General features: G+C 38.5%; 1 protein-coding gene and 2 long non-coding RNA genes across 3 annotated transcripts in view; 1 reads left to right on the top strand and 2 right to left on the bottom strand.

Moving 5' to 3' along the window:
* The window catches only part of LOC117597692 (uncharacterized), a 155,490-nt gene extending 145,800 nt beyond the window's left edge, over positions 1 to 9,690 (bottom strand). The window contains exon 1 of the long non-coding RNA XR_004578439.2: positions 9,260 to 9,690. This is a non-coding gene — a long non-coding RNA (uncharacterized LOC117597692). The remainder of the gene's footprint in view (positions 1 to 9,259) is intronic.
* Positions 1,151 to 9,243, bottom strand: LOC117597693 (uncharacterized). The gene is made up of 2 exons (XR_004578441.2): positions 8,997 to 9,243; positions 1,151 to 1,590 (listed from the first exon to the last, which is right to left on the bottom strand). It is a non-coding gene; the product is annotated as an uncharacterized LOC117597693 (long non-coding RNA).
* Positions 9,691 to 14,398: 4,708 nt separating the features above from the next.
* The window catches only part of kdm7ab (lysine (K)-specific demethylase 7Ab), a 38,538-nt gene continuing 28,103 nt past the window's right edge, over positions 14,399 to 24,833 (top strand). The window contains exon 1 of the mRNA XM_034305957.2: positions 14,399 to 14,561. Coding sequence (XP_034161848.2) covers positions 14,464 to 14,561 — 98 coding nt within the window. The 5' untranslated portion in view covers positions 14,399 to 14,463. The remainder of the gene's footprint in view (positions 14,562 to 24,833) is intronic.

Genomic DNA, 24,833 nt, shown 5'->3' on the forward strand with positions numbered 1-24,833 from the left:
CGTTTTAGCTTATTTAAAGAACAATATCTTTTCTCAGTTTTTAGTTACATTAAATGTTGTGAAACAACTGCGAAACAAGTTATTTCCTGTTATCACTTACTTTATAGCAGCTATAAACAGTTGTTCCCTCGCCTGCTTCTCTTTTTTCCTTCTCTCGAAGTTAGCAAGACAAATAAACACTTGTCATGTTACTGAGAAAACCACAAAGCGTAAACTCCTCTGTCCTGAAGACCTACAGCTTTAACGCTGACTTACAAAGCGCTGACACCGGAGACGCCGTCTCAAATTATTAAATAACCGTCTCCTGTACAGAAAGTTTAAACTCATCAATGATGATAGCAAATGTTATTTTTTGCTTTAAAAAAAAAAACATCATCATGTGACGTGATAACGTATTAGAACGAGCGCATTAATATAAACATTTACCTTAATAATAGCATTAATATAAATTTACCTTGTAGCTGGAGCTACTCTCAAAGCTGCATTTATGGAAAATTACTCAACACCTTCGGACCAATCAGAAATGAGAATTCAGCAGCTCTGAAGCGATATAGCAATTTCTAGCACACGTGACTTGTTTGTTTTTATTTCAAAAATTACACAAAAATAAAAAAAAAGGGGAAAATTTGCCGTATGAGATTTAATGCATTTATTCAGAGCCTTTTTTTTCCTATGTAAAGCGACAGATTCAGAAATTTTAGGACTTTTTTTTTAGTGTTATACAAGAATTTAGACATTTTGCCTTGAAATATGAATATATATATGAAATTTATGCAGATTATGATGTTACGAAACCTGCTATGATAAAAGTCCCCGGTCGCTGTGTGTGTGTGTGTGTGTGTGTGTGTGCTTGGAGGAAGCAGAGCGAAAGGACAAATAAGAGTCGTTTCCAGCAGGTCAGAGACGGTGCTCTTTAAAGGGGTAAAGTGACAGGGAGCTCCTGCACATGGCCTCCCTGATTCAACTCCGTTTGTTTGTTCTAATTAAAACGGGGCTAGCGTGGAATGCCTGGCCTAATGAAGCCATTCATCTTACCGTGCAGCTCCACAGCTGAGAGGAGAAAGAGCTGATCCCCTCTGAAGCGGAAGGTCAGGAGCTTTAACACTGATAGTTCACACATTATGTAAACACACCCACACACACACATGCACATCATCCATGGTTTAATCTCATTCACATACACAGCACTTCCTTTTCTGCAAGGACACGCTCTTTCATTCAGCTCGGTGTTTAATTCATGATGCCACATACACGAGTGATCCACGAAACCACAGGGTTTTTAACACAGCATGTCAGTGTGAACACTGATCTGTGATCTTCTCTCTCTGTCATGATAAAGGATGTGAAAAGAAAAACACTGCATGCACAAGACGGCGTATTTCTGTTTCTGTTTTGTCTGCACTTCTGTATTAATATTGTCCTTGAATTTGTCATTTTTAATCCATTTTCATATTCTTCATTTTCATATCCCATGTTCTAGAGCATCACGGCGCATGATGGAGCTCTGCTGCCGCTCTGTGGTCACATACGGGAGCTTAAAAACAGGTACAAGCTCATCTATTCATCCAACCACTCCAACGATGATTAACTCTGTTCACAAAAAAAAAATTACACAGTAAAAATTACAGTGCATTATGCTTTCGGAAAATCTTTAACATCGTGCACGGTTGTAGAGAGAGGAAACTTATTTCACACATCACAAACGTCAAACGTCAAATCCAGTGTTTCATGATTTAAAAAAGAAATGCTGAAAGAAAAAAAAAATAACAGTCAAAGAACAATTTGTTGACAAAAAAAATGAGAAGATTGTGACTTAAATACTGTATACTAATTATCCACAAATATAATCCATCATCCACTAGATGGCAGCATTTGAAAAGAAATCACTCATTTATGTTCCATAAGAGCTTCATCATTGTCAGGGTTGAATCCAGAGTGTATCTCAGGAACACACACACACACACACACACACTCAGATTCATTCACATCTAGTGGTAATGTTGCCATTCTAAACACTGGAATGAGTTTGGGAGGTGGGAGGAAACCGGAGAACCCGGAGGACAGCTACACGGACACGAGGAGAACATGTGGAACTCCGCGAATACAGAAACCTGAGCTCAGGATCAAACCAGGAACCCTGGAGATGTGAGGCATCAACACGTCACTGGGCCACGGTTTGAAAATAAAGATCTTCTGATACATTTTCTTCTATGCTGTTAGATACAGGGCATCCAAAACTCAGAAACCAATGGGAGTTAAACTAAATATGCGTGATTTTGTATCTAATATTTATTTCCTTATGTATTTATTTTTATTAGATGAAAGGATAGAGATAATGCGTCGTGGTACTTCTAGGTACGCTCATTGGTTCCTGACTTTTCGGACACTGTGTAGACTTAATACAGATCTTTGTTTCATGGTGTCCCTCAAGCTCCCGTTCTAGGATCAGTCCTATTGTCCTTCCTTATATACGCTGCCACTTGGTGCAACTGTTTGTACACATGGCAGCAGTTTCACACAACTAGAGAGATAGATAGACAGATAGATAGACAGATAGACAGATAGGTTGATTGACAGATAGATAGATTGATTGATTCTACATGGAACCTTGGAGGAAATTTTGTTCCCAGAGGAACAAAGAACCTTTAATGGAGCGTAAATACATTAATGAAATGGATGGATGGAGGAATGGATGGAGGAATGGGTGGATACATAGGTGGTTAGATATTGGAAGAATTTAGTTATTCCTCAAGTAGTTGCATTTACTTGATACGTTCTTAAAAAAAAAGGCTCCTCAGGTGTTCTTTAGGTTGTTAAGAGTGTTTAGGGTTTTAGACAGGTTTTAGTTGGAACCTACTCTAATAAAGACAACCTACTGTGAACCTTTAAAGATGGATTGATGGATGGATGGATGGATATTAAAAAATTCAATTGCTGCTCCAGAAAATATGTACTCTTATGACTCAAGTACACTGTATAGATAGACAGATAGATAGATAGATAGATAGATACATAGATAGATAGATAGATAGGAAAGGCACCTTCATTTTGAAATACAAATTTTGTACATTTAGATGTTTATTTCATGACTTCTGCATTATTGAGTCAGCTCCAAACATTTCTTATCCAATTAAAATTTAATGTTATATCTGCAGCACCTTCTCCAACAGGGTTAGAAAAACTTGCCCACCATTTTCCTTAGAAAACCGCACCTGAGACTGCTGATGCATTTTTCAAAAGCACATACCAAATACTGACTTTGTTTAGTTTATTACCGTTTACTGCTTTATGGTATTTTTTAAACGTAGGAACATTCAATATTATTTACATTGTTTTTACATGATTTCTGAAGGCATCTTTTCTTGCACAGTTTTGCACAGTACTGTGCAGAGTTAGAAAGTATCATATCAGTAAAAGATTACTACGGCAGATTGTGTGTTAGGAACACAAACAGCGGTTCATCAAACTGCGTTTCAATCTGAATTCAACTAATATTGCTTTTTCAGATTAGATTTTTGTTTACATTTAAATTGGGATTTAATTATTGAGCCAATTTAGGAACAAAATAGATTTATTACGATATTAAACTACAAAAACTGTCTTTAGTACACTTAATCTCCACATATTGGTCTAAATGTAGAAATCTTTCAAGCAGACTACACTTGTTAGTCAGGTTAATTATTTTGAATTATATATAAAGAAAATTGGGCTCTAAATAAATCCAGCGCAGGATGCAACCTAATGGACAGTAAAAATATAAATGTTTTTAAGCGCTTGTGATTTAAAGCAACAGAGTCAATAACACCTGCTAGATAATGTTAGCCAAGATAATATTAATATCACAGCTCAACAATTTCATATGACAAGTAAGGAATAAAACACGTCTGGGCGTGCTGTTATAGGGAAAAAAAAAAAAATCAACAAGTTACTGTTATACGCAGAGGTTGATCATTTTCCTCCCATCCTGGAGTGTTTTTTTTTTCCTCTTATACCACAGCGATTTCCCAGCACTTACATCTTTTTTAATTACAGAATGACACATCATACTTTTTATCCATTTATAGTTTTTTTTATATGTTTAATGTTGTGGAACGGGACGAAACAAGCCAGTTCCTGTTCTCATTTACGTTACAGCGGCAAAAAAAAGAAAAAAAAAAATACAGCTTGTCATGTTTTCAAAGAAGCGTAAAAAACTCATTCATATCAGAAAAGACATCTTACAGAAAACGTCACCATATCAACAATAACGCAGGTTTTTAATCTTCCTCGCACAAGTCCGTGTGTAACCTGTTACTATGGAAACCATAATGTATGAGAAAGAGTGCATTAATATACACTGCAAAATGCTATCTTAGCAAGTGAAAATATCTTGAATATAGTCAGATTTATCTACAATTTCCTATTATAAGATTATAATAAGCCAAATATATGATAAAGACTTTTTTTTTTTTACTAATTTCAAGCAAAATAGTTCTTTTGTATTGCCATTTTTCTCATTTTAAGCATTTATTTCTAGAAAGAAGCCAAACAGATGTACCAACAGAACAAGAACATTTCATCTAAAAACAGAAATAATCTTACATTTGATTTATAATAATCCCATAATAAGACATATGTGATCAATTTGGCCATATTCAAGATATTTTGAGTTGCTAAGCTGTCTAATTACCAACCGCTTGGCAACTAGCCTGATCTGGAAATGAGGTTGTGGTAAATACTATATGATACAAATTCTTTCTGATTTGCAAAGACTCAAAAAAACTAAATAAAGAGTTTAAGACATGAGACAAATGACTTCCTAGTGCAGCAGCTACATTTAAACGTAAAGAAACATAAAGTAAAGTAAAAGAGTGGGACAGGTTATATTTTGAACGAGTCTATGTGGCATCCGTTCCCCTCTGCGTCTTTATTTCCACTGAAGAGAGGAAACGATGACGTCAATTTGCCCCAGATGTATCGGTTAGGTTTTTCTTAACCACGGCTGACTAACAGCTGCTGATGAGAAACGCTTTCACTTCCTGCTTAACATCACAGTAAACAACAACAAAGAAACAAAGGCACTTGGCTTAAGGTTTGGGCGTCAAACTGGGCATTTTCACTACAGAGATGTAGTGATCACGTCTTTTCAGTTTCACTCACTTCAAACACGTCCTGTGAAAAAGGCGAAAAATCTGAGTTGTAATGATGACGCATTTATGATAACACAGGGTGCTTTCACACTTCTTTTTTCCCCGCTTTAAGCACAACACACTGTCCTAGCTAGTGTCAGCTTACTAGCTAGCCTTTATTATTCTCAGCTAGTGTCGGCTAACTAGCTAGCCTTTATTATTCTCAGCTAGTGTCGGCTAACTAGCTAGCCTTTATTATTCTCAGCTAGTGTCGGCTTACTAGCTAGCCTTTATTATTCTCAGCTAGTGTCGGCTAACTAGCTAGCCTTTATTATTCTCAGCTAGTGTCGGCTAACTAGCTAGCCTTTATTATTCTCAGTAATGCAGATGAACTAGATCGGTGAAACTTTGGGGATGAGGACGTTCTTTGTCTTCGCTGTAGCAGAAAATCAAGACAATTTGAGCTGCTTGAGCGACTCATCTGTTTGAAGCCACATTTAAAGTGGGACGTCACATGACCAGAAAGAGTGGAAAATACTTCTGTAAATCTTCAAAGTACTCGTTACAAATCATCACAAAGGTCTTCAATCAAGCCAATGACTGTACGCTATACGTCAATCAAATGTTTCAATATGCTGGAGTAAGCAAAGACTCGCATGCGAAATTTTCTTTTCCACCCTAGAAGGTACGAACTTTATCTTTAATATGTATATATATATATATATATATATATATAAAAGCACGCTAAGGTACGTTTTGCTAATTTGTTAACATTAACTGGATATACTGTATTTAACCAGCTTGTTTTAGCTTGTTTTCTTTGCTAATGAAAGCTTAGACTAGCATCAAGTCCTGTAGCTAACATAACTGGGTATGTAGCAAGACAAATTCTAGCAAATGGTAAATATTTTAAGAGCGCAGGCACAATAGCATAGGTTTTTAAAACAAAAATCATCTAACAATTTTAGATTAGCAATAAAATGTACTTTTCACATGAAAACAAAACATCTACTTTTACATTTTAATACATGAATACGTTCATTTTCATTCATTAACAAGTCATTTTCACTGACACTCTGTCCTCCGTATTTGTTTTTCTCTCTTACTCCCCAACTTGCGACCTGATTGGACAGGAGTTTAAAAAAAATAAATAAATAAAAATTTAAAAAAATTTTTAAAAAAATGATGCCACTCTGCACTTTTCTGAAAACTTGAATTTGAAAAGCTCAAACTCAAATTTGGAAAAAAAAAAAAAAAAAAAAAAAAAGTCCATTTCCAGTAGGATTACATCCAAAACACACGCTTGGGGATATGCTGTTATAGAAAAATAATCAACAACAGGGAGGTGTGATGAAGCTGAGTTACTGTTAAAACCTCAAAGTTGATTATTTTCCTATAACAGCACATCCTCAAGTCTTTTATTGCTCTTATACAACAGCAACTTGCCAACAATTACATTTTATTAAAGAACACCTTGACGTACGTTTTATCCGTTTATGGTTACATTTAATGTTGTGGAACGTCAGAGAGGCAAGTTCTTGTTATTGCTTAGGTTATAGCAGCTCTGTATAGTTCCCTATCTCTTGAAAATAATTTTAAGAAGACAAAAATGCAACTTGTTACCGAGAAACCACAAGGTCTTCAGTCCTGAAGACTTTCCTGTGGCATCGCTGTGACAAAAAAAGCCACCTGCTGCATTACATCTAAAACATGCAGTGTGAAAGAAGCAGCTGGTTTCTGCGTGTATATGTGTGTATATGTGTGTGTATGTGTGTGTATGTGTGTGTACTCTACTTACACACAAAAAAATAATCAAAAAATATCACAAAGCCTTGAGTTTAACATATAGAGGCAACAGGTTATCACAAAATGAGAGCCAGTGATTGATATCTGTACTAATTTTCCATTTCTATTCGCTTTAAATGCCAGTCACTAGCAGAAAATGAAAGATATCATTTCTGAGAAGGCGAGGTCTCCTGAAAAACCAGGAGGTGACAGAGCGCATCAGGGCTTACTCAACCACAACAGCTACGTAAAGCCAGCAACCGTTTTTGTTCCTGGTCGAGTACAACCGGGGAGGTTCAAGAGAACCTGACAGAGATCAAGACCATGGTCTTGATACTGCTTTGTGATTCAGCACTCATTAGACTGCCTGGAAGCGCTGAGCCACTGACCACACACACACACACACACACACACACACACACACACACACACGAAGGTGACGACTTCAGAATTTCCCAGCAAGAAACATCCAACGCTTTGCATCTTCACAGACACATGCGTACAAATAGCCGACAAAGACAGCAATGTGTTCCTAACTGTACGGTGCTGCCAGGAAGTTATTTCCTTCTCCTCATGCAGGTCTAGATGAGCACCGTTAATGCAGCAGTGACACAGCACACAAACACACACACACACACACACACACACGCACACATCCTGTGCTGCTGCGCGTTACATTGTTTTATACCTTGCAGTCATGTTGGAGGAGAAGTATGTTCAGAGCAAACAAAGGCAAGCTTACATCACAGATTTCGCACCATCACATCACCGAGTATGTTTATCTGACGCCAAACGATAAGTAAGCCGTGAGATTATACCACGCACGTCCTATAATTATTACTTTAGACACTTTTGTTTTAAAGCTGCATTATACAGTACCTTCAAACGACTTGTTCAAAGTCTCCACAATGCCAATATGGTTGCTACTTTCACCAATCCTGCCAGCAAAACCACACGCTGTTCACATGCTCAGAACGACCGATGCCATGAGTTAGCAGGCATAACGAGTCAAATGTTACGCAAGACACAAACAAATGCGCACGCTAGTATTCATATCAAAGTTAGCTATCAAAGTTAGCATTCACCACACCATGGGAAGTTTACTACTTTCTCCTAAGGTGTTTTATTAATTTTACACCGCAGCAATTTGCCAAAGATGACAGACTTTATTCCATGGGTTTATAAATTAGAAACAGAAATTATGCTATTTAGAAAATTTGATTCTTAGCACCTCTTGTTTCCAATAGCGAGACTCTGGAGAGGCTGCTGAGGGAAAGACTGTTTATAGCTACTATAGCGTAAGTGATAACAAGAACTAACTTCTCAACAAAAGCATGATGTATCATTCGATAATATATATATATATGTTACTCATTGGCAAAGTGCTGTTGTGTAAGAGGAATAAAACCCTTCAGAATATGTTGTTGTAATAAAATAATCATATTTTTGCTTATTGTTGGTAACAAACCATCACACAACCCTGTTACGGTTTTATTTCATAGTTCGGCGCTTCTCAAAATGAGGGCCATGAAGCACAGTATGGTGGGCCATTACTTATTTATTCATATTTTACATTGTATTATAAATCACAAGCCACTGTTTCAAAGCTATTACATTGATTGAGCTTCTTTTTTTTTTGGACTAAAAATTTGACTAGAAAAATTTTAAAAAACAGTCCAAGAAATTGCCACAATATTATTGCTCACATTTTAAATAGTGGCACGGAGTCCTTGGAGTTTATTTTACAGCCGAATTGTGTGGAAAATGAAAAAGTTGAAAAAGTTTGTGAACCCCTCTGGTATGTTTAGCATGTGGCTAACAACATCCTCTCAGTGCAGAACGTTACGCCAAAGAATTGCGCAATAACATTTACGCTAAACGGTGAGCTGTTGTTTTTTTTTTTTGTTTTGTTTTGTTTTTTTTAATCAAATGAATAAAGAGTTGTTAAATTGTTGAGCTGGTATTCACGCTAAAAGAGTGTAGAAGCAGTCAAACTCTTTCATTTGGGAGAGAAAAGAGAAATATATGCTGAAAGAAAGAAAAACAGGACAGCCCACTAGCGTGCTAAACAGTTTGCCAAAAACACAATGTTACCTCAAGTACCTTTTATTCACTGCGGTAACCATGGTAACCTGTAGTCTTGTACTACAGTGGGGTCGCGCGCGCGTTTTCTTTGGGTTTGTGGGTACCCCATGTGTTGTTTTGTTGTTGTTGTTGTTTGGTAAAGAGAATAAAACGGTGCCGGATGTGTACCAGCTCCTGACTGTCTGAACAGTGCACCTACTATCTACTACCTACTATCACTGCTGTGTGTGTGTGTGTGTGTGTGTGTCAGCGTTTAAGCATTAATCCCAATGCTCTCCTACCTGAGAGAAGTGAAGTGACACGTCCATGACTTGTAGTACACTGGTTTTACAAACAGCGTGTAACGTGTAAACGTGTTGTTTACAAAGTGTGAAAACACAACTCCGATTGGCTCAGCACAAAACAAGGCGACGCCCCGAAACCTCAGTCCTCAGGCTCGGTGGTGAACATTTCTTTTCTTCTTTCTTTCTTTTTTTTTCTTCTCTTTTTAGTTCACTGCTTGCTAAGAGCTGAGTTTACACAAGGTGGCGCTCTCTTTCTCTGAATGGAAAAGTCTGAAAAGTTACCAGATTGGGAATAAATACTCCAAAGTTGTCAAGGTGATCAGAGACAGAGGTTTACACCTTCAACCTGAAAGAGCCTGACAACATGGGTTAAATTATTAAATTGTGACAAACTTTCTTTCATTTTCAGGGTTTATCCTGGTTAGGATGGGTAACGGTGGATCCGGAGAATATCCCAGGAACGTCGGACTGTCACGAGGTTTACACACACACACACACATTTACACACTAATTGGGAAGTGGTAGGTTAGTGGTTAAGATGCTAGACTCCTCATCAGAAGGTCAGGAGTTCAAATCACAGCACTGCCAAGCTGCTGGGCCCTTGAGCAAGGCCCTTAACTTCTCAGTTGTATAAATGAGATAATTGTAAGTTGCTCTGGATAAGGGCGCTGCCAAATGCCGTGAATGTAATTCTCATCTAGAGTTACCAGCAGGGATGGATTATGAGAGAATGGACCCACAAAAGACTCCAGCATCCTCACCGTAGGCAGGGTGTGACGTTAGATGACTCCAATATTTTAAAAAATAAAACAACACACAAGATTCGATTGTATACAAATGAGTCTGCCTGAAATGATGTAGACGTTTAAGTCTGCATCATGTCAACAAAACAGAGAGGATTCGGCCCCAAAAATCCTACAGAAAACTAAAGTGATAAACGCTCATGTTGATGGTTTCTTCAAAGTTAAAAAAAAATAAAATGTAGGCTATTTGTTCAGTTTTTCAGGGAGACTTTTGGCCCTTTGACTCTGGATAGTTAATAAAAGTGACTTTTCATGGAGGGAGGCTCTGGCTTCGAGGTCCCCGTGAAACCTTGGGCCCGTCAGTAATCCATCCTTGGACACCAGTCCACCTACTGGCATGTTTTTGGCCAGTGTGAGGAACGCGGAGAACCTGGAGGAAACCCACATGCAGATACAGATAGTAACCCGAGCTCAGGATCGAACCTGAGACCCTGGAGCTGTGAGGCTGCAGCGCTACCCACTGTACCTGCTGTTACAATAAAAACTAATTCATCAGCTCACTGGGATCAGGTGTACATCTTCAACATCCAAACATAATTATTCAGTCGTATTATATTCTGTAATTCTTTATACCATAGCGATGCTGAATTCTCAAATCTGATGGGTCAGAAGGTGTTGATTAATCTTCTATAACAGCAGCTCTGAGAGTAGTTCCAGCTGCAACGCAAATCCCACATTTATATAATAATTTATATAATAATAATAATACTAAACAGGTAAAAACATGGTTACTAACAACAGATAATAGATAATAGAAACATAATAGATAGGGTAAAGTTTTCTATAAGAAGATTTTTTTAACCTTTATGGAAGGATTCTCAGGGTTTGTAACAGTCGGTAAGTTTTCTGACACGGGAAAGTCTTCTAAACAGAGGACTGTGCACTTTGTTTCTCAGCAACATGACATACTCGTCTTATTATCTTCATGAGAAAAAGGAGAAGCTGTTAAGGGAATGACTGTTTATAGCTGCTATAACGTAAGCGAGAACAGGACCTAAGTTATCTCACGGAACATTAAATGTAGCTATAAACAGAAAAAAAATGACGTGTCATTCATTAATAAATTTAAAAAAATGCAGCCGTTATTAAATTGCTGTGGTATAAGAGGAATAAAGCACTCCGGATCATGCTGTGGATCAGGTCGCATCACACCACCCTGCCTGTCGTTGATTATTTTCCTCTAACAGCATGTTTTATTCCTTTACACATCCACATGAGCGATGGGGGAAAATTGCTGAATATTGGTTGCATCACAATTCTCTCTTGAACAATTTTGTAATGATGGAAAATGTTAATGTAACTACACATTTTTGATTAAAAAGGAACATTAAGCTTAATGTTGGGCAATATGGCAAAAAGATTATCATACATCACCATACATAATATCTGTGTCCAATGTATGTATTAATTTAATAGTGACATTTATAGTGAAATTTATATCCTTTATATTAGCAATTTACTAAACTCTAATTAAACCTGTGTTGCCCTAATGAGTGAAAATGATGACGATGCTTTAGAGGCAGTATAATATTAGTCATACTGAGGGAGGAGAAATCATAATGTAGGCTTTAGAAATCAAGAAATCAATTTATCACCATATCCTTGATTTGAAATCAAGTCAAATATGAGGTGCTTAGAGATTCCTAAGTTCAGATTATTTCCTGTTAATTAATACTTATCACAATTATTCTCTACCTAAGCCGAAGCTCTGAACAGCATCCCGCTATAGCTCAGTAGTTATACAATATTGTGTATTCTATATGTTATAAATTATAAACTAACTAAACAATAAATGACCATGACATCACTCTACATTAGGGGCAAGGTTTATTTGATTGACATAATTTTGTGTTAATATATTTATCAGTACAGAACATGCTGTGATGCCAATGTGAAACTCGTACTATTCATAACCCAGGTATTATAGAAATGTGATTAAACATGTTTTTGATTGACAATGTCTGTTATGTTTTTAACAGGAAACTTATGTGATGCAAAGCAGAATTCCTGTTATCACCCCAAAGCTGATTACTTCCCAATAAAAGCACATCCCGAAGTGTATAATTCCTCTTACACCACAGCAATTAGCCAATAACTGCAATTTCTTTACTTACTAACGAATGGCACATTGTACTTCTTATCATTTATCATTGAGGAATGTTAGTTTCTGTTCTTATTTCTAGCAGCTATACACACTTTCCCTTACCAACCTTGAAGTTCTCTTGAAGTTTAGATTAAAAAACAATACTTGTCATGTTATTGAGAAACCAGAAAACACAAAGTTGGTCTGTCTTGACTTTCCTGTCCTGTTACAAAGTGGAGCCTGACACTGGAGACTCCTTCCATAAACGTTATATAAATTTATCCTTACACAAGTCAATATGTTTTGCTCTGAAAAATTCAAAAAAATGTTTTTGCTATACAAGTCCCTGTGAATTAGCTGTTACTATAAAAATGATAACGTACCAATACGAGTGTATTAATATGGATTACAGCCGGAACTACTGTCAGAGCTGCTGTAAGGAATAATAACACACCCCAGACCGTGCAGTTATATGAAAATAATCTACGTTAGGATGGTGTGATGTGGCACAAATTAAGGCGGCGTAGTGGATTATTTGCTTATAACCCATAAGCACTTATATCACAGCGATTTGCCAACAATTACAATGTTTATTAATGAACAACATGTTGCGTATTTTAACAGATCATAGGTAAGATTTGTGAAACGTCCGAGAGACAAGTTAGTTCCTGTTATCACTTATGTTATAGCCTTGATAAATAGTCATTTCCTCACCAACATTTCCCTCTCTCTCTTTCTCTCCCTCTCTCTCTCTCTAAAAAACTGCAGATTATCATTTAACCTCTAAAGAATAATCCTTTATCTTCAAGACTTTCCTGTGCTAGGAAACATCACAAAGCACTCTAACTGTTACAAAGAGCTGACACTGGAGACTCCTTCCATGAATGCTAAATCAGTGTCTCCTAGCAAAAAGCCGCATCACATCACACATTGATTATACGTTTATCTTTGTTAACCAACAACACAGTTTTTAAATCAGTTTATTATTACTCTTATATTATGTGGAGCGTCTGCTGTATAAGTCCCTGTGTGTGAGCGGTTACTATAGAAACATTAACATATTAGAACGTGTGTATTAATAGAAACCTGTCGTTCACGTTACAGCCGGAACGACTGTCCGAGCCGTGCTGTTATACAAAAATAATGCACACCTTCCGACCAATCAGATTCGAGTATTCAACATGCTGTGGTATAAAGAAAATAAATCAACACCTTCTGGCTAATCAGATTTGAAAACTCAATTGTGTTGTGGTATAAATTCTATTATATCATATTATATCATATTATATTATATTTTCCTTTATTTTAATACTTTAATATATTTGAATTATGCTTTTATTTAATTTTGCTTTATATTTTGACACTAGCGTTGCCATCCAGTTCGATTCTGAGCTCAGGTTGCTGTCTGCGTTGAATTCTACATGTTCCTCCTTGTGGTTTTCTTCCGGCTTCTCTGGTTTCCTCCTGTGTCACAAAAAAACATACTGGTAGATGGATTGGCTGTTCTGGGAAGCTTTCCACTAGATGTTGGAGCATGGCTGTGGGGATTTGTGTTCATTCAGCTACGAGAGCATTAGTGAGATCAGGCGCTGATGTTGGTGAGGAGGTCTGGGGTTCAGTCAGTGGTCCAGTTCATCCCAAAGGTGTTCAGTGGGGTTGAGGTCAGGGCTCTGTGCAGGACACTCGAGTTCTTCCACTCCAACCTTCACACACCATGTCTTCATGGAGCTCGCTTTGTGCACAGGGGCATTGTCATGCTGGAACAGGTTTGAGCCTCTTAGTTCCACTGAAGGGAAATTGTAACTGTACGCTACAACGTACAAAGACAATCTATACAATTATGTGCTTCTAATTAGGGGAAGAACTGCATCTGGCCATATGGCCGTGATGGTCAGAAGTCCACATACTGTCTATTTTTTCATTCTTGGTCACTGTATAATATCATGGAATTATATTGTGTGCTTAGTGATGTGTTTTTGCCCTGTTGTGTATTTGTGTAATTGTGTATTTATCCTAAAAAAAAAAACAAAAACAGTAAAGGGTTGTATGTGAGTCATTTCTGGTGAGGTTTGGACGTCAGATAGTTCAGATGTTTGTTTGATTGTTGTTGTTTTTTTTTTTTTTTTTGGTATTACGTCAGAGCTCCACTCGTTACGTTCGTTGCTTGCCGCGTGCGTGATTTTTCTTTTTAAAGACCACTTCCGCATAATTAACGCCGAAGCCCCGCCCACCTCCCCTCCAGCCTCGGCGTTGTTTGGGGACAGTCAGGCAGGCAGGCAGTCAGTCGGTCGGTCGGTCGGTCGGTCGGTGTGAAGATGGCGGCGGCTCCGCTGTACTGCGTCTGCCGGCAGCCGTACGATGTGAGCCGGTTTATGATAGAGTGCGACATTTGTAAGGACTGGTTTCATGGCAGGTAAGAGATTCACACGTCTGAGGAGAAAATAAAAGAGGAGATGTGGTCAGTTTCCTGTGTTCGGCTTTCACTGTGTCAGTAATGTCTGTATATTTATATGTATAGTGTGTGTGAGAGAGAGAGAGAGAGAGAGAGAGAGAGAGAAAGCTGAGCTCTGCTACAGCTGAGACGCTTTCCTGTGTTGTTGTAGTAGTAGTAGTAGTAGTAGTAGTTGTTGTTGTTGTTAAGCTGTTACTGGACCCTTCACCGTTAACCAGCAGCACCGTTAACTCCTTACATGACTTGTCTGCTCACGTCACGTCGTTTCCGGTGTTGTTTTGCTTAATATTGTTTACTTTTTTTGTCTCCCTGTAAGACACTGCATTCTCTTAAAGAGCTAGGGAGCTAACTGGCTAATCCACCAGACCAGCTAGCATTGTAGCTTACAGACTTGGAAGTAAGACTAGAGTAGTTTTCTCATTTCTTAAAAAAAAAAAAAAAGACATAATAGTTATTTTATTACAAATATCCGTGCTGTAAAGTAGTTTCTTTTCATCAGCTGATTTCGCTTTGACTTGTTTATGTATTACACTTACACAATTACAAGATTGTGTTTGTATTATAGTTAGCACCAGGATACTCAGATTTCTTATGACATTTATATGTTAATATATTTATTATTTTTTTGTTTAAAGATGCATTTGTGCTGATTGGTTATTGTTTTCAATCCCAAAATCGTGGCAGGTCTGAATTTATGTGACTTTGCTGATGGAAATCGAGTCGAAAGACTAAGGCTGTGAATAAATCTGGCATGCTGGCGTTTGTTTTTTTGGTCTTTATTGTTTATTTATTTTTTGATTTTTGGAGATGTTTTAGTTGATTCTGATGTTGAGGCTTTTCTTGGTCTTTATTGCAGTGTGCCAAAACTTCCTCACATGGTGTGGTTGTTGGGGGTGAACCTGCGGGAAGGGGGCACTAAACAAAGAGCACCCGGTTCCTCAGCCACTCCAGGATCTGTGTGTAGTTTTTGTTTTGTTTTTGTTTTGTTTTTTTTTCTTTAATGCTTGAGCATTTCCGGTGAGAAATCTCGCACGGTTCGGTTGAAACACTAGACTGTGGGTTTTGTGTTTTTGATTTTTCTTTTCTCGTTTCCATGAAAATCGGCGATGAAGCTTCTCGGATTGCTGAGTGTTTAGTCCTTTTGATTGGCAGCTGGGTTTGGAGAGAGGAGAGGAGGAGGAGGACATTTAAATGCTCCTTTTCTGCAAATATGGGCACGTGGTGGGAGCCGCCTAGTGGCCGGAATCAGGCCACGCCTCTTAAAGGGCCACACACGTGTTTAAACGCGTGGGGTTTTTACTTTGAGATGATTTCGATGGATATTTATGGAGTCTGTAAGGCAGGGTGTCCAGTCTTATTCTCAGAGGGCCAGTGTGGGTGCAGGTTTTCATCTCAATCAAGCAGGAGCTACACCTGAGTCCACCTGTTTAATCAGTTCATCTCGGATTTCAGTAGACTCAGGTGTGGCTTGTGCTTGATTGAGATGAAAATCTGCACCCACGCCGGCCCTTTCCGGATAAGATTGGGCACCCCGGAGATGGGAGGAAAATTTATATTTCAATGCTTTTGCGTTTGCTTACAAAACTTTTTTCGTTCCCCCGAGAAACTTTGCGTTCTCTTGCATTTTTTTTCCCATTCTCTCGCAAATGCACATATCTTTGTGATAGAAAAATACACAAGTATCTCTGTGAGAGAACACAAATAGAATTCAGATATCTTTGCGAGCGAGGAGAACGCAAGTATCTTTGCGAGCTTGGAGAACGCAAGTATCTTTGCGAGCTTGGAGAACGCAAGTATCTTTGCGAGCTTGGAGAACGACAGTATCTTTGCGAGCTTGGAGAACGCAAGTATCTTTGCGAGCTTGGAGAACGCAAGTATCTTTGCGAGCTTGGAGAACGCAAGTATCTTTGCGAGCTTGGAGAACGCAAGTATCTTTGCGAGCGAGGAGAACGCAAGTATCTTTGCGAGCTTGGAGAACGACAGTATCTTTGCGAGCTTGGAGAACGACAGTATCTTTGCGAGCTTGGAGAACGACAGTATCTTTGCGAGCTTGGAGAACGCAAGTATCTTTGCGAGCTTGGAGAACGCAAGTATCTTTGCGAGCGAGGAAAACACAAGTATCTTTGTGAGAGAACGCAAAAAAATCTGCGGGAGAATGCAAAGTTTCTTCGGGGAACGCAAAAGTTTTTCCATCACCATGTCCCCTTAGGGGCTCCGTAGATATTAGAGTACGTTCACACACTTAGTCCGGTTCCTGAGTTCGAATCAGAGTGAAATTGATACTTTTGTTACATTTGATTTGTTTTGTTTTCTCAGTACACATAATAAAACGAAGCAAATGAATTTAAAAAAAAAAAAACAAACAAAAAAAAACAACCCTGCTCGTTGAAGAAGAGTGAGTAGGGCTGAAAACGTATACATAGAACACCTTCATTCATTGGTCAGAAATATGGAAAGAATAAATAAAGGCCTAACTATCTAGTAGTATATTGAGCTGAAAAAAAGCAGGCCTAATTATCTAGTTGTGCTCAATATATTACTAGATAATTGCAGATATTACTAGTTTAAAACATTTATTATTTACTCTTTTGTTTGTCAGACCAAATCTCCAGAACAGACTTTGTTTTGTTTGTTATCAGGGACGTGTACGGCTGAAAACATACTCCTAAAACTCACAGGAAAACTTTAACCTTAAACTTTTATTTATTGGTCAGAAATGTAAAAAAGGTAAACAAACCTTTACCAAGTGATTATAGGAATCATAAGGCCACCTTTAGATGATGAGAACGATAAGCGGCTTAGGCTTCCCTCATCATGAATATAGGCACATCAGACAAATGATAAGTGTTTTTGTCATCAAGGAATCAAGGAACATTTGAAAACATAGATCATTCATAAGGCTAGCCAATTCCAAAACATTTTGTCTGTGCATCCCCCAGAACCCGTTGCGTTTCCACAGCGCTTTCTTTTGGCTCAGTTTGCACCTTGCGGCTCAGTATAGCAGCTCGCATCTACAGAAAAATACTGCAACCCAAAACACACCGGTTTGAACCGAATCACTTTCTCACTTCATGAGGAACCAGACTGAGACCGCCTCGCTCAGATACGCTCGTTCCAGTAGTTCTGGTCCACACCCGAGTGTGATCTCTGTGTTCTCACCTTCCTAAAGAAACACACCAGGGTTCCGTTCAGACAGACTGTGTATGAGGCTACGTTTACACGACAACAATGTTGAAAGTATTTCTCTTGCGTTTTCAAAAAGTTTCACGTATACACGACAACGTTTTCTAAACGATTCGCTTTTACACACATCCGCGATAACGGCCAAAAACACTGTATCACGTTTGCCAGGCCAGTAGTTGGCGGAGTCACCTTGTTAGTTGGTTGTAATATTGGTGAAGTAAATCCACACTTTGCTGAAGAAGCGTTAGCAAACTCTTGAGCAGCAACAACACTACCATGTACTCCGCCATTGTTGTGTATGTTTGTTCGCGCTTGCCTTTACAATAAATGCGTACTACGCACACGCATGACGTAACCGTTTTCAAAGATTCCCGTTTTGGGTGTTTACATGGAGACGATAACGGTGGCGTTTTCAAAAACTTGCACTTTGAAACCCGTTTTCAAAAATATGTGTTTTAAGTCCCCAAAACACCATTGTTGTGTAAACGAACAGGCAAAGCGCATAAAAAGTTTCCCGTTTTTGGCTGATAACGTTGTCGTGTAAACGGCCCCTGAGGAAGCATCCTGAGATGGTTTTTGGTGGATGTTAGAGATTGATAGAGAGAATTGCAAAATTTGGGTGCAGTACACACCTTCTTGAGAAGTTCAGATTCTTGAATCCTGGGTTAAAAATGGATCACCTTCCTGACCTTTAAAGTAAAAGATATCAAATCAAAATTTTCTACAGATATTGTTATGGACAAAAGCATAAATTGTAAGTCTAGAAAAATACAATGTTTTGGAGAAATTCTTGTTTGTATTTCTTAGTTTGAAACAGTCAAATTTTCGATGATTCGCCCTTTTCTAGTTTAGCGTTTATCCAAAGAAATGCTCTCAGGAATGTACATGTCCCACCCCTGGGGGCGTGTCTTGCTCTACAGTAGCATCTCTTTAGCTGCAAACATGGTTTGTTGGTGCGTTTTCAGCTCTGCATTTTCCCACACACTATTCCCTTTTCCAGCTGTTGCTTGGTTTGGAAGAGGGTGGACTTTGTGCAAGTTAGAGGTTAATTTAATTTTTTTATTGGAGTGTTTTACCAACTTCAGTTTGTTCAGTGCTGGAATGATGCTTCCTCAGACTGATCGAGAATGTGATTCTGTTTTTATACGCTGTTTTTATTTATCCGTTTTTATATCTGTTTTATCTACCACTCAGACGTGGCGGATGTCTGCCGGTGAAGATACTGCTGCTCTCCATCAGCACTGGGTTAAAACACAATTACAGCAAACTCCATAAACATGCAGCATCTCATCATCTAGCATATCATCCTCATTAAAAAAAATTAAAATAAGGGTCTTATTAATCTATTCCCTGTTATCCATGTTTAACTAGTTCATTAAGCTCCTCAGACACTATTGACCGTTGTGCAAATCAGCCAAGCGCTTCAGCGTGCTGTCTCTCTGACTTCCTGTTTTGAAAGGAAATACGTGAAAGGACAAAAGACATCAGGGCAAATTACAGAGGTTCTGACATCTTCGGTTTAGCTGTAGCATTTACGATTTCTGACTCTTTGCTATGGTGATACGGGAGTCACCTGGAAACCACGCTTTATTGCTTTTGCAGCTAAACCCGTGTTCAGACTGAACATGAATAAAATACACCCAATAGAAAAGCCAATTCACTGAAGGGGAAAGGACATGGGACGTGAGAGACGCTTTTGCTCCTTATACTGGTTAATTTTGCCTTATGCCGACTTTATCCCGGTGAAATTTGACATGTGAATTCATGCGTCTCAGTCTTGTGAGATAATATAAAACAAGAAGATGGGATTGTGGTCTGTTTGTTCAGTAAAAATATAGGTGTTGCTAATTATTAATTACACAAACTTTTGCCTCGCTATTTTCCTACTGTTGCTATTGGTGCACAACTGCAAAAAAAATTACTATCTCATCCACCAACATTTGTGAGGACATTTTGTGGTAAATTACTTTAAAATAATTTATAATTATAAAAATTAAAAATGTAATTGATTTTTGTAGACACTAAATAAAGTATGGAACATAATTGTTTTTTTTTTGTTTTTTTTTATTTTAAATGCAATGCTACTGTATTGCTGGGAAATTGTTAGCAAACCTAAATCTCGAGATCATTGAAATGTCTCCAAGAATCGTGATGTGATACTTGGATTATTGTTTAGATGTTATACGTGATCACCTCACGTCCTAACATCTTACGCTCTTTGTTGTAGTAGTTGTAGCTTTGTATTTATTGTACAGTTGTGCATTTTAAGCATTGACAGTTGTTTGGTTATGGGTGAGTTAGAAGGGAACAGGATTTCTGCTCCTTTGTCATTTCAGGGACACGTGTTAAAATTCGTGTCGGTGTTAAATGCTCATGGATGCGGAGATTAGAGAGAAATCTGCTGGAGTATTGCTTTAAGGCAGCGGTTTCGTGTCTTGACCAACAGGATTAGGTTGTCTAGCCAGAGGCCGAGGCTGGTCTGTTATCTGACTGCATTCACCGACTCGCTCGGCGGCAGCAGCAGCCTCCAGGGAAGACGAGCTCAGAGGATTATGAGTCTCTTTGCTATTCATGCCTGACAGTGATGAGGGACTCAGCCTAATGTCTGCTTTAGAGTACAACAGCGCAGACTTCACCTGTCTGTGTGTGTGCGTGCGCACGACGTCGCTTTTATACACAGGTTAGGCCGTGGACGTGTTTCTAAGCTTCGTATATTCTTTGAGATCCCGTTTATAATCCTGGTTAGGAGTGTGAAATGGAATTCTGAGCATAATCATATCATATTATTTTTCTGTGTGTGTGTGTGTGTGTGTGTGTGTGTGTGGGAGGGGAGGATTGATGGAGGCTTCATCCGCCTGAGGCAACATCAGAGCTTCATCCATCACTGTCTCTGAGTGATGAAAATGCAGACTCTAAATGTTTAGTTTATTAGGCATAAATATGGATCACCTCGCTGACTGGAAGAGAATGATAGTACAATTTATCCGTGAGATTTTAGTGTGGTACATGGCCACAGAATCACAGTTATGATACATAATTCCTTTATTCACAGACCGGCTTTTATGCACGCGTTTTAAAATGCGGCCTGTTTTAATTAAAAAGGGGGAATAAACTACTGTATACACGCGTGCACACGAAGGAAAACAATACAGTTCTCTTTCCATAGTCCAGATAAATATAGCGCTAGCTGCACATAGGGATGTATTAATAGAAATCTTCTTTTCAGCCCGAGGACAAATACGTGTTTGGTACTCGTTGACAGATATCGAAATGGGTAACATACTTATAATTCAGTATTAATTAGGCACGAGATGATACACCGAAGACATGATACGAGACATATCCTGATACAGGCTTCATGAGATAATATTGACACAAATAAAACATTACATTTTAATGCGTTTATTTTGTAATGAAAACAGATTGAACCACTGAAATATCAATACATTGTATTGTAAGAAAGTAGATCAGTATTTATATCATAAGGTGTAATTTTCCCCTATTATTAACATGTTTTAATTTTTTTCAATGTCATAAATGTATTTCATGGCAACGGTATTAAATGATTAGGCTAAATAACACATCAGTGTTATCACCGCTCTTACTGCCAGAAAACCATCTGAAATACACAAGCGCATCAGCAGTTTAATCCTACTGATGAGAAAACAATCTTGATTTTATTTTGTATATTTCTTCATCCCTCTGAAATTAATTTCTGGTTACGTCACTGCCAGCGCAACACACTACGTGCTTCTGAATCCTTTTAGACGCGAGTGTGACTTACATCAAGTGCAGCACACAGGCGTTGAGTTCAACCCCCGTTTCAGACCGTGTTCAATCCAGCCTCGGTGGAAACCTGAGTACACGTATATACAGCGGGTTGCCATAACTGCTCTTCAGATGGCTACACTACGTAAGGTCAATAAAAATGAGAGCAAGATGCCATGAATTGGACCTTGAGGAGAAAAAAATGTGTGTGTCAGTGTTCAGTGCTCGCTGAACTGAACTGCTGTCACGTATGACAGTTTCTCTTCACTGCTCCAGGCTTGAGAAATCTTTATGTACACGCAATTCATGGTATCTTGCACTCATTTTATTAACCACGCTCACTGGTACTGCTTTGCATGCTCAAGTCGGCCGTCCTCACGCTCTCTATTAAAGATACTGATTAAACGCATTGAATATGTTTTATTAGAGTTCTTGTATTGGAGGAAGATGCTGAAGTAGCTCCTCTTGATGTTTCCACAGAGCACAGACATAACCAGTTCAGATGGGAATCTGTTTACGTCACATGGGATCACGTCGTATCGGTGTTGGTATCTAAACAAGCATGTTATTGGTATCAGTTTGTAAGAGTGCTCTTGGAGATTTCTTTTTATGTAGTGTTTAATTTGGCTGTTTAAGCACTTCGTCTGGAGCAGCCAATCTATCCATGTGGATTCAATTTTTGCAAAATTACAGACATTTTTTTTTTTTAAAACAGGATTCACACAGCAATTCCCAAGTAACCATGGAACCACATGTTGTTTTCAAAACTCAGTGTGCACCTGCGTAGTATCTCTGCCTTGTTTAATATAATGAGCAAGCTTCAAATTTGTAAACAGGAAGTAAAGTTGAGCAGCTTTTGACATGCTGCTACTAGCAGTAGGTATAACTTTAGCAAATCCTCAACATCTCTCGTTTTACACACAAATGTTGCTCTGATATGTACCAATTTATCATAGTTTCATGACTTAACTTTTTCCTTATAATATTATGACTATTTTTCTTCAAATATTGCAGCTGTTTTCTAATATCAGATATTACAACTTCATGCTGGAAATCATACATTTTCATTTTTTTTAAACAGTGTCCCTAAAACACCATCATATTTTATTGGTATTAATCACATTTTTAAAATGGCAGACATGTAAACCTAATCTTCACTGTTTTGTGCTCGACGGTTCACGCTTGCCTTCAACCAGAAGGACACACGCAACACCGGGCCTGTCTGATCCAAAATTAGGATTGGGGATGGACTTTATTTTGGGAGCACGAACACTGCCAAAAAGTCTGATTAAGCAGCTTTCTGCCAAATAGATTGCTGGGAACGTGACAATATTTTGGAGTGTCCATGATAACCAGCATGCTCATCCACACAGTGTAGGATATTAACAGATGGAGACTGGCGGACTGTGTAATCATAACATTAAATCGGCTGCTTCCAATCAGAGCTTGTAGTTGTTATTTAAAATAAACAAAAAGTTAATTTAAAAACGATATCGTGCATTATACAGCATTGCACGTATACTGTATATAATACATAAATTATCACAGTATCGGTATTATATCATTATACTGTCCAACCTTAATCAGGACTGTGTAAAGTTTCCTACAGACTTCAAGATTTTAACTGCTGAGATGGAGAAATTACTTTAGGCTTATGACATTGTGAGAAATATACCACTGTACATTCGCAAACTGATTGACCAAAAGATGTACACATTTCCTAGTAGGCTATGGCTGTATTTTATTAATAGTAATAATAATTTTGTGTCGGAGATTTTTCATGCTGATTAAAATAGACAAGACAGCCTTTGAGAGCAGCACACAGTTTTCTACATTCTGTTATTTATTAAGAAATATGACTGATTTATTGTCAAAGACAATAACATTCAACGAAATGGTGTAAGCTTCCAACTTCGGGGCGAGGAAGTGGAGGCCTGGTGGTTAAGGCTTTGGGCTACTGGCTATTTATCGAAAGGTTGAGAGTCACCACACGGTTCTTAAAGCAAGTCCCTTAGACCTCAACTGCTCAGTTGTATTCTCTCTCAATTTTACGTCTCTTTGGATAAATGTGTCAGCTAGACTTCTAACGTTATTATCCTCCATACACGATGTTCACCGCTACAACGTTTATTCTGATTGTGTTGTTTCACTAGAGCTGCCAACCTTTGTGTAAAAGCACATCTCTGACAAATATGCAACACACTTTTTTCTCTCCATTAAAATGGGTCATAAGCCACATACGAATCTGGAATGATTTTCGCATGTGGTTTGAATTTTCTGATATAAACCTATACAGCCTCGAAGCCCCGCCCCCTTTTCCCCTATCCCAAACGCCTTCGAGTCTGGCACTACTAACAGCTGGTTATATTATTACGCACCCTTTTACTCTCCCTAAACCTGAAATGATGGAAATGCACTCTCCTGTCTTGTTTCAGTACATCACTTCTAGACGATTAAATCATTTATCACAATATTTAAAATGAAAAAATTGTTAGCAGGGGAAAATCAGCATCTCACTAGCCAAGCGTCAGCCAAATGAGCATGCAGGCTCAATCCAGACAGACCACCGTACACACGTCCTCGACAATCGTACATCCTCTAAATATAACCTTACTCCAAAAGCTCTTAACATCATCACCCACATAGATATGTTTATATTTTAAAAATCCATGAAACAGTGTACAAAAGTTTTCTTTTGGTTAGCTGTTTTCTAGCTTTGATATGTAGCTTATGGGTTTGAAAGTTTTAAACAGCGTAACCCTCATTGAACAAGGAGTTGCGGTTGCTATGGTTACCATGTCAGAGACGTATATAAGCTGTTTGACAGACCGCACTAAGCAGGAAATCTGACTTTTCATACGCGAGGTGAAGAGTGTGCAATGTGTGAAATGTACTCTAGACCTGCAGAATGCAGTTCAGAAGCACGCGCTGTCGAACCTGCAGGAGTGATTGTCTGCGGGCAGGTGAAATGTCATTGCACGCACAGCGTGAAGGCTGCTGTAGGAAGTCGCCAGCTACCGTGCGACTGATGATCTGCTTCCTTTGCAGCACTTCCTCCACTCATTACCTCGAGCAACGTAAATAGTTTCAGGCTGTCTGGATCTCAGCATGGGATGAGTGGAAATCCTCGCTTTTTCTTTCCTGCCCTCTTTCATTATGCTACACTTCCTGCTCCTCGGCTGTCTGATGAGTGAGCTCTTTTTTTGTGGACGATTTCCTCCCTGACTTCCCTCACCAAAGCTGGATTTAGCCTGTAGGGGCAGCCATACATCAAGTGGGTGT

This window comes from Pangasianodon hypophthalmus, chromosome 7 (assembly GCF_027358585.1).
Source record: "Pangasianodon hypophthalmus isolate fPanHyp1 chromosome 7, fPanHyp1.pri, whole genome shotgun sequence".
In the NCBI taxonomy this organism is placed as follows: domain Eukaryota; kingdom Metazoa; phylum Chordata; class Actinopteri; order Siluriformes; family Pangasiidae; genus Pangasianodon; species Pangasianodon hypophthalmus.